This window comes from Ipomoea triloba, chromosome 3 (assembly GCF_003576645.1).
Source record: "Ipomoea triloba cultivar NCNSP0323 chromosome 3, ASM357664v1".
NCBI classification, from domain to species: Eukaryota; Viridiplantae; Streptophyta; class Magnoliopsida; order Solanales; family Convolvulaceae; genus Ipomoea; species Ipomoea triloba.
Window position 1 is genome coordinate 275,628 of NC_044918.1, and position 12,018 is coordinate 287,645.

The 12,018-nt window shown below is 36.1% G+C and overlaps 2 protein-coding genes across 6 annotated transcripts; one reads left to right on the forward strand and one right to left on the reverse strand.

Annotated features, from left to right (window-relative positions):
* Positions 1 to 702: 702 nt before the first annotated feature.
* Positions 703 to 4,515, forward strand: LOC116013624. 5 transcript variants are annotated; one of them, XM_031253481.1, is made up of 10 exons: positions 703 to 916; positions 1,563 to 1,950; positions 2,230 to 2,263; positions 2,395 to 2,610; positions 2,986 to 3,075; positions 3,293 to 3,358; positions 3,464 to 3,555; positions 3,630 to 3,677; positions 3,972 to 4,101; positions 4,196 to 4,515. In XM_031253481.1, exons 2-9 carry the CDS (start codon positions 1,607 to 1,609, stop codon positions 4,081 to 4,083), a joined length of 1,002 nt encoding a protein of 333 aa, XP_031109341.1. In that variant the 5' UTR covers positions 703 to 916; positions 1,563 to 1,606; the 3' UTR covers positions 4,084 to 4,101; positions 4,196 to 4,515. The 5 variants fall into 5 exon arrangements, with proteins under 5 accessions (XP_031109341.1, XP_031109338.1, XP_031109342.1 ...); XM_031253478.1 differs by having other exon boundaries at positions 1,576 to 1,950; XM_031253482.1 differs by having other exon boundaries at positions 703 to 902.
* Positions 4,516 to 6,153: 1,638 nt separating this feature from the next.
* Positions 6,154 to 10,397, reverse strand: LOC116013622 (isocitrate dehydrogenase [NADP]-like). The gene is made up of 15 exons (XM_031253475.1): positions 10,119 to 10,397; positions 9,977 to 10,020; positions 9,745 to 9,854; positions 9,421 to 9,458; positions 9,074 to 9,151; positions 8,456 to 8,509; positions 8,269 to 8,370; positions 8,080 to 8,168; positions 7,858 to 7,961; positions 7,637 to 7,705; positions 7,432 to 7,547; positions 7,258 to 7,292; positions 7,028 to 7,170; positions 6,690 to 6,812; positions 6,154 to 6,531 (listed from the first exon to the last, which is right to left on the reverse strand). The coding sequence occupies exons 1-15, from the start codon at positions 10,378 to 10,380 to the stop codon at positions 6,438 to 6,440; spliced, it is 1,461 nt and encodes a 486-aa protein (XP_031109335.1). The 5' UTR covers positions 10,381 to 10,397; the 3' UTR covers positions 6,154 to 6,437.
* Positions 10,398 to 12,018: the final 1,621 nt, after the last annotated feature.

Genomic DNA, 12,018 nt, shown 5'->3' on the forward strand with positions numbered 1-12,018 from the left:
GTCTGTGCCGGGTCAATGATTTCGGCTTTCCTTCATGCATGAGGTTTGGTTTCAATGCCGGGTCAAAGTTTAAAAGAAGAAGAAAACAATAACAATAATTGCGTAGTGTGGATGAGATTCCAACTCAGAATCAGAATGATGCTATATATATCACTTCCAAATATAAAAAGCCACAGTCACGTGCCACGTGTAAAATGCGACAACGTTTGTTGTGGAAAGTTCATCAAACGATATATTTAAGACAATAGTAATGCGGATTCGTGATCTAAAATATTTATACCACCACGTGAAGGCGATAAAATTATCAGATACCAATGGCCGGAGGCGACATGTGTTAACGTCATAACGTCTTACCAACTGACGTGGAAAGCCAAAAAGTATTAAAAATTAGTCAAAATGGATAAATATATATGGGATAGGAAATAAGTAGTACGTGACTCTCTTAAATTGGAGGTCTAAACTCTTTGTGAGCACAAATACTAAGAGTCTAGAATAATTTTTTTCCTTTTATGTTAAGTGAACATTGTTAAACTTAAAATATATATTTTATTTATTTTTCTTTCCCAACAAATTATTACTTAGTAAAGGAAGACTACAATTTGATTCTTTATACATAAATAACTCTAGAAAAGTGTTATAAACAAGAAAATTTCCCCTAAGAATAATAATAAAATAGAAGGGAACAAACCAGACGCTTCCTCCTCTTCTCTTCAACTGTTGTAATATAATAAGAAATGATAAACGAGGAAAACATTTTTTCGTTCCAACGACGCACAAAGTCGTCCCCCACTCCCCAGCAGCGGCGCCACCACGCACAGCTTCGCCATCCTCTGGAGTCCGGTCATTGTGATTCTGAGATCGGACTAAGGCGAGCAGAAAACTACCATTTGATCTCCCAACTTGTTCGTCCCGCTAAGTATTCATTACGCACTCTAGCATTTCATCATGTGTGTTTATGTCGATGTATACACTGCTATGCTATGGTGGATTTATTTATTTCTAAATGCTGTATTGTGCTATGTAGGATCCTGTTTCAAAGGCTTTATTGCGCTGTAGCAATATAGAAATGATTTGATTTCAGCATTTTTTGTCGGTCGTCCATTTCTGATAACATTCTTAATAATGTGATTTATGCACTAATATGTGCTGAAATTAAGTTTCATTGGTTGATATATGCACCGTCAGTGCACATATTGTCACCCTCTGGTTCTGGTTGTTGAGAAATTAATTAGACTATTATATGCTACCTACTACGTGTATATCTCTGTTTCCATTCATCAAATACATAAATTTATATAACTTTCCTGAATTTAAAAGGAAATTATCCTGCTCCAGCTCCAGTGGAGCTGAGCCAAAAGCTTTGTGGTTTTCCAAGTTAGTAATTTGGTTGGAAAAAGAGACTGCTGCTTTTGTTGGGGCTGCAAACTTCTGTCAAATCAATATTTTGTTTTTGTCTTAATGATCACCTTACCTATGCCTGATTTTTCAACTTTTGTTCATTGTGCATTTGCAACATGTCCAATGATGCATATGTCAAGTGTGTAACATTTAAAAACTTACAGTTATTGATTGCAGGAAGTGGAAGTAAGGTTGCATCTTTGACAGGATGCAACAACTCATGGTGGCTGCTGACACTACTACCCTAAGTTATTGGTGGAATTGGAGGACTGTGCTCTGTGCAACTTGGGTCCTGACGTCCATAGTTGTAGGACTAGTTTTAATATGGAAATATGAATCTTCAGCGGGGGACAATTCTGAATCCGATGGAAGGGAGAAGTGGCAAGAGAAATCTTGGCTTTTCTGGTTTGATGAGGCTTGGAGACCATGTGTGAAAGAATTACACCCAGTTATTTTGATGGTTTTCCGATTAGTTGCATTTATTTTACTGGCAGCAGCACTTACTGCTGATGTCGTTGTTCATGGTGTTGACCTGTTTTTCTATTATACTCAGTAAGTGGATATAGGGGTGCAAGTTTTTTCAATAGTTAGTGCCATTGCAAGTGTTATTTGATTACAATTGTCAACTAATGCTAATTACAAATCAGATAAGGCATTTTCAACGACCTATGCTATCTGCTTATTTAAATAAAAATATTGAAGACTCCAAAGGAGCACCTTATATGTAGAGTATCTAATCTAATCTAATCTTCTATAAAAAGCTATAAAACTGGATATGATGATATTTTCCTGGTTGGTGATTCTTATTTATTTATTTATTCTTCTGCACAGGTGGACATTTATGTTGGTTACCATTTACTTTCTGGTATGTAGCATGCTTGACTTCCTCTTCCAGTTTCCATGAGCACTCTATTTATTTTTTTGACTTAGACATACTCACTAGGCAGTTCCTGAAATTATCTTTTGCTTATCCCGTGTCTCTGTGTTACAATGTAGTTTGGATCACTGTTTTCTATTTATGGGTGCTACCTCCATTACAAAACAACAGAAAATTTCAATGATTGTATACGGATGGATGAGGAGCAGAGTTTGCATATAGCTCTCTCTGGTAAAGGATATCTGCAGGGAGTGAAAACTGGGGACTTCCATAGGAAACTACTTGTTCCAAAAAGTATTGGACTATGTGGCTACATCTTTCAAATTTTCTTTCAGGTATACTAGTTAAAATACCCATCTATTGGCTTATACCTATACTGCCCTTTAATGCTCATGATCTCTTTCTTCCATTATTAAAGTGTGAACATTTGCTTAAGATTCCCACAATAAGATTACATTCAAAGAATGATATGAGGTGTAATGATGCTAATTTTACAGCTGAGTACTTAGAAATTAATGCATTTCCACTATGGTTATAATTTTAGATCATTGAACAGTTCAACAAATTATATGGACAAGAGTTTCCTTACTGGTGCTACTTTTGCAGTTGAATACTTAGAAATTGATTCCTTTCCACCATAGTTGCAATTTTAAATCATTTTACAGTAAACAACTTGTATGATTTTCTAAAATTGTCATTTCTAAATGCAGATGACTGCTGGATCGGTGATGCTTACTGATATTCTGTACTGGACTGTCATTTTCCCATTTCTTACTATCAAAGATTACGACTTGAGTTTTGTAAGTGATTGCTCTTTTATATAACTCCTCTGGTTCCTCAGGATCTTTTGTGATTTCCTACTACTGCTTGTGAAGTTAAATATTTGTAAATTATATGTTATAAGTTTTCTTTAGAAGTTACAAAGACTTGTAGTGATTAAGCCCTTTCTTGTGCAGCTGTAAATATATTATTTCTCATATCACAATTATATCTCCAACAATGTTTTCTTTTGGCTAGTTGACAGTGGTTGCACATACACTTAATGGTATCCTGCTTCTCGGCGATATAGCAATGAATTGCTTGGTAAATTGCTACTTCTGATCATTTTTTTTGGTTGTTATAACAATTTAATTTGTATCTCACTTGTTTCATAGATCATTTATGAACTATTTTGAAATCTCCTGCCAGCAATTCCCTTGGTTCCGGATTGCTTACTTTCTCATATGGACTGGTATTTATGTCATTTTCCAATGGAGTGTTCATGCCTGTGTATCAACTTGGTAATATTTTATTCCCATTTGAATTGAAAAGAAGAATATACTTCACAGTTCTTATGTGTAACTCATTCTTACAGGTGGCCATACCCATTTCTTGACTTGTCCTTAACATCTGCTCCCTTGTGGTATGTTGTTTTGCATTAGGTTTTCTATGACAACTAGTTTTAGGCAAAATAACAAAAGCAACTTTTTGATCTTATGATTATTTCATGAGTTATATTTTTCTACAAGAGTTTGTTAATTCCTTTCAAGAAACAAAGAGAAATGTATACGCTGTGCTGGATCAGCTATGAACTGTCCTGTATTTGGCATGTCCAGTCTTCTCCTTGTTTTACGTTTTCTTTCTTTCCATTTGCTCAAAGTTTATTCTTAAATAACCCATTGACTGCTATTGCCCCTTTGTAATTATTGATTGACAGGTATTTGGTGGTCGCATTAATGCATATCCCCTGCTATGGGGTAGTTGTACTTCTTGTTAAACTCAAAAGAAGTATATTGTCAAAATGGTCCCCTCAATCTTCCCTCAGATGAGATGTTAAACCCAAGCAGGTGTTGTTTCATAGCAAAGTGTTTGGTGCTTTATTCTAAAAACCTTTCATAAGTTAAGAAAGAGTTAATTCAGACACTGTTTTTTGAGTTGCAGGATGATGCTGAATTTCAGTGTCAACATTGTACAAGAGTTTTGAGGGATTTTGTCCACATTTCAGCATCAAACAAGTTCCACATTTGGTTTCAAAAAAAAAAAAGTTCCACATTTTATAGGAGTCTGCATAAACCAACCTTTTGAAGTTTTGGTTTACAATGGCAGAGTTGTCCACTTGTGTTCGCCTTTAAAATTTTTTTTTTCTTGAAATGTAATTTAATTCCTTGATAAGTTTACACACTGTAAAATTAGAGTGTCATAGCTCATTGTGTGTGTTTTGCTTCTAAATGAATAGATTATGATACTTTAGTCTATTAAAATGAATACGGAGTAGATGTTCGTTTCTTTTTGAAAACCAAAACTAAGGTAGTATTATTAAATCAAACAAGCGGTCTAAGTAAAGACATAATACAATTTGGGAAGTTGCCTTCTAAAATAGAGAACCAGATTGAGAGCTTGCCACCCGCTTATGTGTGGGCAATTAAGTTTATTGATCTCTTGCAACTCTTGCTAATGTGTGGACTATCAATTTCACTGATCTCCAATGAAGTAATAAATAAAAGAGTCTAATAAGCTATCAATAATGCCAAAACACTGATTGATGAAGATATATTTATACCATCTTAACCAAATTTTGTATGCTAATGAGTACATGTTTGTTTGATTAGTGCATTATTAGTGAAAATATATTTATACCATTTTAACCAAATTTTGTATGATGAGGTGTGATTTATACCATTTATCATTATTTTTTAAAAATGGGAAGAATGGAAATATTGAGTAGAAAGTATTGAAAATTTTAATATTCATTGGTTTTGTTTTTTGTTTTTTTGTTTGTTTGTTTGTTTGTTTTTTTTTTTTTCCTTTTGTATAGGTCAACACTCACAACAGTCAAAAGTAACCGTTGAGGAGGGGATTATCTATATCTAGAAGCAGCATCGTCCAATATATATACATATACACGGATTGACAGACTGAGGAGAAATATTTTCTGCGCACTCCCTCTCTATCTTCTCATTGTGACAACTCTAGGAAAGTAAGCATGGAGGAATTGAAGAAAATCATTGAAGAATTAGTTGATGGCGTGAAACATATACTGAGTATGATGGAGGTAGAGGCTAGTGCAAAGATGAATAGCTTGGAAGCCAAAGTGGAAAAAGCCACGAAGAGAATGAACGAGGCAATGTTGCGAGAACTGGAGGTTCATGAACCCTTCCCTTGCTTCGACGGCTCGGACCCTAGAGGATGGATCATCAAGTGCTTGAGGTTTTTCCGGATCTACTCCTGTTTCACTGAGCATCAGAAGGTGGTTTACGCCACGCAGCATTTCGAGGGCAAGGCGGAGGTTTGGATTCAGCAGTTGATGAAGGGGGAGGGGAAGGAGAATCTGGAATGGCGAGGCTTTGTGAAGGCGATTCTCTGCAGATTTGACGACGGAGACTTGTTGAGGATTTCAGAAATTTGAGACAGACAAGCACCGTCAGAAAATATACGGAAGAATTCGAAGCACTGTGTGGTCTGGTGATCTTCGTGCTTGAAGAAGAAGGTTCAATAGATAAGTATCTCATGCAGTGTTTCATTTCTGGTCTCAGAGCAGAATTTAGGGCAACGCTGAGAATGTTCAACCCCTCTGATCTTCAGGAAGCCTTCAGGATTGCCAAACTTCATGAGACCAACGTACAGGACTTAGCCAAAATCCTATACCCATAAACCTTCCCCAAAATGTTCCTTATTTTATGATTTTTTTTTACCATCTACCCTATCCAATATCCCTCCATCTACCAAATAATATTCTTTTTCTAGTATTATTATTATTATTTCTTTATCCCTTTTATTTTCAACTCATTCGTATTTTCATTGCTTCCAACCTACCTATACATGGTTCTAAACATCAATCCTCCTGTGAATGGAATTTATAAGCACGTAAGGCTGCATTAATCAAAGCAGGAACTAAAAAATTCAGCAGCTCAAAATATCAAGCATTTTATTAAAATCATCGTGCTCTGAAAAATATTTTAGTTCAAATTGATTTGAATCCATTACCTAAAGGATTTGGGAACCTTTCTGTGGATTGGATGGATAAATTTATGCTGTGAGAAGGAACCAAAAGCAAGTAAGTCAATGTCAAAACTCAAAACTATCTTCCTCTCATCCATGTATTGCTGTGAATGGTTGGTCTGTCTGCTCTGTATTTAACTCTAGGCTTTCCAAATTGCAATCACGGGGAAGTATACATATTATTTCATGTAAGTGCTGGAGCACTGATCTTTGACCTGAGATTCTGTGCTACAGCGTCAATAAACTCTTCAGTGTTTAGGTACAACTCCCTTGATACCCTGCACAAAGAAACATTATGCACTTTGAGGGCTGATCCAGAAACTTTTTTTTTTTTTTTTTTTTTTCGCGTTTCAACTAGAATTAATATTATCCCTGTAAGTGTAAGCAGTTCCTGACAGTGCCTAACCAATTACTGTAACAGTGCGGTGCTACTTACTTGGGTCCATGAATCAACAGTGCAAGATCCTTGGTCATCTTCCCCGACTCTACTGTCTCAATGCAAGCAGCCTCTAGTTTCTGAACAAATTCCATTAAATTCTTGTTCTCATCAAGTTCAGCCCTGTACAAGACCCACAAAAAGCAAATTAATGAAATAAGCATTAACAGGACAATAGCTACTAGCTAGTAAGTGCATACGATCCTACTCCAAACTTTCACTAACTAGTGAAATGCCCAAATTTATTACCAAAAAAGAACTCTTAATGAACAGTTTTTGGCCTCAAATACAAGTAATGAGACTGCTATCTAATTTTGACTTGGTTTTTGAGGGGATACCTATGTCCTAGTCCTCTGCTCCATGCAAAAATGGATGCAATACTATTTGTGCTGGTTTCTTGTCCCTTCTGATGCAACCGAAAGTGACGAGTTACAGTTCCATGAGCCGCTTCAGCTTCTAAAGTCTTGCCATCAGAGGATAACTGCAAAGAACGCTACACATATTGCTCTAGGAATCCAACAGATACATTCCATAACAGGGAAGGATGTAATGATGAGAAATCACTAACCAAAACAGAAGTCATAAGGCCCAGAGAACCGAATCCTGCATAGAAAAGTGAAAGAATCAACTTCATTTGGAGTAGTTTGATCCTATTAATATATCTCATATCAAGGGAATTGCAACAAGCATTCACTCAAAAAACTATAATGAAATTATGCTAATCAGGCTCGAAATACTTCACCTTGAGCAAGTAAATCACTCTGCACATCTCCATCATAATTTTTGCATGCCCAAACATAGCCACCATCACTTTTTACTGCATAAGCTACCATGTCATCTATCAAGCGGTGCTCATACCTAAATGTCAGCCACATCATTCTGAAGATCAATATAAGATATCTAAGAATTTAAATCTGAAGCATAGCTTACTAGGACTGTAAACTAACCATATTGAGTGCTCATCGAACTTTGCTTTCCACTTCTCCTGATATACCTCTTCAAAGATGTCCTTGAACCTGGTGCAAATAGAAAACAAAGTACTAGTATCAGTTTCTTGGTTGACAAAAACTGGATATTCATAAAATATTATCCAAAAATGAGAATTTTGTTCATTTCTTGAAACAGAAATTTACCCCATCCCCAAGGGCAAGATTAAATCTGAAGTTACCTTCCATCATATTTCTTCAAAATTGTATTTTTTGTGCTCAAGTAAAGGGGCCATTTCTTTGAAAATGCCAATGCCATTGATGATTCAGCAAATGCATGAATTGACTGACAAATTGCACCATCAAGAAAAAAAAAAAAAAAAAAAGGAAAGGGAAAAATGAATTCAGCAGGAAAGAGCACTAAATAATACTTTGAAGACATGTCAAGCTACAAGACCACATACCTGATCAACATTATACATAGCAAGGGCAACACCAGGGCCTTTGAAATCATAGACATCAAGTTCCTCCGGGGCTCCCCCATTTTCAGGCTCTGGTAATGAACAATAATGAAGAAGAAAAAGGCTCAAGTACATCTTAGTAAACTTCCTCCGTAAGTACTATACTAGCAGTATAAAATGGAGTTAGCTCACCAAAAACCATTTTGAGCTTTCCTGCTCCTTTAATAATAGTATCAGTGGCACGATATTGATCACCAAAAGCATGCCTACCAATACAAATGGGTTTCTTCCAACCTGCAAGACTGAGAGCTAAGCTATAGCCTATAAAGGTATTGTAACATCTGCAAATTATACTCAAAGCTGGAAAACACAACATTACCAGGAATAATTCTTGGAATATTTTTACATAGGATAGGCTCACGGAAAACAGTACCTGAAGGAAGGTAATTAACTTACAATTATAAACAAATATTAAAAGCGCAAGATGAAAGGAAAAATAACTGCCATTGTGAATGCTTGCATAGAAACCCTTTGTCTAGCAAGATCCTAAAGTTCTTTGTCTCCCTAGGCCAGAAAACCATTGAGGTGTATGCACCTGATAAGCATCATCAGAGGTTATTTGTTTGGTAGGTTTTGTATCTAACAATTCTAACATGACACTCAATTGAAAACCTCAGATTATGACATTCTCATAAACTCTGCAATAGCCACTTTCAAGCAATGCATAAGTGCATAACATTCCATAGAAGCCTTCCCAACAAGTGCTGCAGAATTGCAGCCACATCTTAGCTGTTCCTAGTATGAAATTATCATTAGGTTTTGTTTACTTGAACTATGTCTTGGTGGGGAGATGTCCACTTATCCAAGCTTGATGGAATATAAGATATCACAAGCTAAATTGGTTTGAAATTAAGATTTAAAACATCATAGAAAATCTTACAAATGCATCAATAGTTTCCTATTGCAAAATGTGGAACATTAGAGACTGCACATTTACCATTCAAAATGTTTCTTATTGTGCCATTGGGACTCTTCCACATAGACTTCAGTCCGAATTCCTTGACTCTGGTCTCATCTGAAACAACAAATGTGCATTGACATGGATGGAAAATATTTCTTTAGTTGCAAGTTTATAATGAACTTCTTGCAACAGAATGTCGCGTAATCTACACAATAAAGCCTCAAAATCAGATCTACAAGGACAGAGATAAAATTTATTAACTATTTGAACTTTTTATTGGCAAATTTCAGTGATATAGACCAGTTACTTCCCCCTTTCCTTTTCATACTTTGAATAGTATAGCTGAAAACAAAGAAAGCATGAAATGGATGCAGAGAACTGACCTGGAGTAATTGTAGCACATTTAATAGCAACATTATACCTGCATTATACGTAGGACAATGATCAAATTCTATGAAACATGTAATTTTTTGTAAAGCAGATTTCATGTTTTGTAGAATTATTCAGGTACATCTTCGTCTGATTAGTGCATAGTATCTTGAGCATCTTCTGGTTTAAATTCCTTGGATGAATTAAAGAGAAGTGTTTAATGATGACAATAACAACAGCAATCCTCCAGAGCATTTGCACCACTAAAAGTACACTGACCACAAAATTTTTTCAGGGAAACAATTGCATTTCAGCTCCAGAGCATGGATCAGACTTACTTAAGAGTAGCTTCAGCACTTTCTATAGTGACTTTGTCATCAGTGGCATCACGGTTCAGTACTCCCAAATCATAATACTTTATATCTAATTCTAGATGGGGAAATATCAACTGCAAGGAAATACAACATCCAAAAGGCAATGAATCAAACGAGAGAAAAACAAATTTATGCAAAAAAGAACTAGAATACTGCAATTCAGCATAAGATTTGAAAAGAGAATGAATAACCATACCTTTTCTTTAATCATCGTCCATATTACTCTCGTCATTTCATCACCTACCGCCATTCAATAAAAACAAAATGAAGACACTAATATTACTACTACTATCTGTATAAAATACAAAATTTGAAGTGTAGTTGTATAGAAAACTTACCGTCCATTTCAACGATAGGATTTTGAACTCTAATTTTATCCTTGGTTTCAGCTGGAGCGGTACCAGAGGCTGTGGAAGCGAAGCAGCGAATGCTAGCATTTGGTAGGCGTGTCGGGAAAGAGAGACGATTCCTGAAGAACACTTCCTTGAACAGCTTCGGACTAGAAGTGATTGCCAACCTAGGGCTTTTCCGTGCTAGAGAAGACGAAGATGACGAGAGAGCAGAGCTAGCTCGGGCCATGGCGCGTCGGAAAGCGATCATAATACTATAGTATAATTGCAGTTCGGCTGCCGGATTTATAGAAATGTTTCTTAGCCAATCCGGTAACTCTCTTCTCCGTTGATTGTCTGTGACTCACTGGACGTCTGGACCTTTCCGATTTACAGGCCCAAAGTAAATGGGCCGCTACACTGGCCTGCTGAGTTTAGGCCTTCATGTTACGTTTGACAAATTATTCTGTGAACTGGATCTAAAATATACAATTTACTGAATATTCACAATTTACAAATTAAATGCTCACAATTAAAATTGTGAATATTCATTATATAAATTGTGTATTTTTAACCCAGATACACCTAGCAAGGTAGATTCAAGTGCGTGGTATAATTGTTAGGCAGATTGTTATGGGCAAATTATTGCATGGACCAGGGTCCACACAGCTGTGTGGACCAAAAATAAAAAGTACATTATTTTTGTATTGAAGGTACATTATTTTTGTATTGTAGGTACATTATTTGATAATATATATCAAATAATGTACTTTCAGTACAAAAATAATGTACCCTAAAATAATGTACTTTTTATTTTTGGTCGACACAGTTGTGTGGACCATGGTCCATGCAATAATGATTGATTGTTATGCTAGTTGATAAGTATAATATTACAAATTTACTGACAATTCCAATTAAAAGCATTTCTTGATTGTTTTGTGAAGCACAAAGAGGAGAGAGACTGATCCTCCATGGAATTTGCAAGAAAAGGACTATCTTCCTTCTCATCTTTGTGAGCATAAATATAATATGTGCAGTCCAACTATCAGCTTAGACTTTTAGTTGAGATGGAGCAAAAGATCATGAGATCCACCGCACACATTGAGGGGGCGTGAAGATCATGGGATCCACCGCACACATTGAGGGGGCGTGTGAGCACGTGTTGCGCTTGGAATCCACCGCACACGTTGAGGGAGCGTGTGAGCATAAATATAATATGTGCAGTCCAACTATTGAGATGGAACACATGCTTTAATTATCTTCTATCTCAATCTTTTTGCAAAGAAGCTACTAGAGAGTTTCCACAAAGAATTCAAATATTTTTACTTGTAAAAGCATAGAAATTAATGTAATTAAATGGTGGTAATGTAAAGCAATTATATTAACCATGATAATGTCAGAAATGATCCATTATTTGAACAACAGTTGATCCCAAGAAAACCTAAAGAGTTACTCTAGAAAGCTAAGCAATTCTAGGGGCAACTTTTTGGCTTCCCTTAAGGTAACACAAAGTGTATCAAGAACAATGCAATCTTCCATGGGTTCATTCACTATGACAGTGACTTCCATACAACAGCAAAGAAAGATGTAAATGAAGTCTATTCTTCATCGGCAACAACACTGATCTGACCCTTCTCGAGCATGTCATAGAATTCTTTTGTTCTCCTCTGGCTGTTCCAGTGGTGCATTTTCCAGAAGCCACCAGCTACGAGTCCAAGGCTAAAACCAATAACAAGCTCCTTGACAACACTTGGACCCTTGTACACCAAATGTGCAACATGACCACCCGCCATTCTTCTGAGGGTTACAAAATGGAACTTGTTAAAAAATAACGACATGCAATTTTGAATAACATTGAAGTTCTAAGCATTCAGAACAGCATCATTAAAACAGTAAAATTACTCACCAA

Coding starts and splice junctions, on each gene's coding strand:
- LOC116013624 (XM_031253481.1), top strand. CDS start 1,607: ATGCAACAACTCATGGTGGCTGCTGACACTACTACCCTAAGTTATTGG. Junction 2,611..2,985: donor TCTTTCAAATTTTCTTTCAG/GTATACTAGTTA, acceptor TTCTAAATGCAG/ATGACTGCTGGATCGGTGAT. Junction 3,678..3,971: donor TTAACATCTGCTCCCTTGTG/GTATGTTGTTTT, acceptor ATTGATTGACAG/GTATTTGGTGGTCGCATTAA.
- LOC116013622 (XM_031253475.1), bottom strand. CDS start 10,380: ATGATCGCTTTCCGACGCGCCATGGCCCGAGCTAGCTCTGCTCTCTCG. Junction 9,459..9,744: donor AGTGCTGAAGCTACTCTTAA/GTAAGTCTGATC, acceptor CGTATAATGCAG/GTATAATGTTGCTATTAAAT. Junction 7,293..7,431: donor GAGTGATTTACTTGCTCAAG/GTGAAGTATTTC, acceptor TTTTCTATGCAG/GATTCGGTTCTCTGGGCCTT.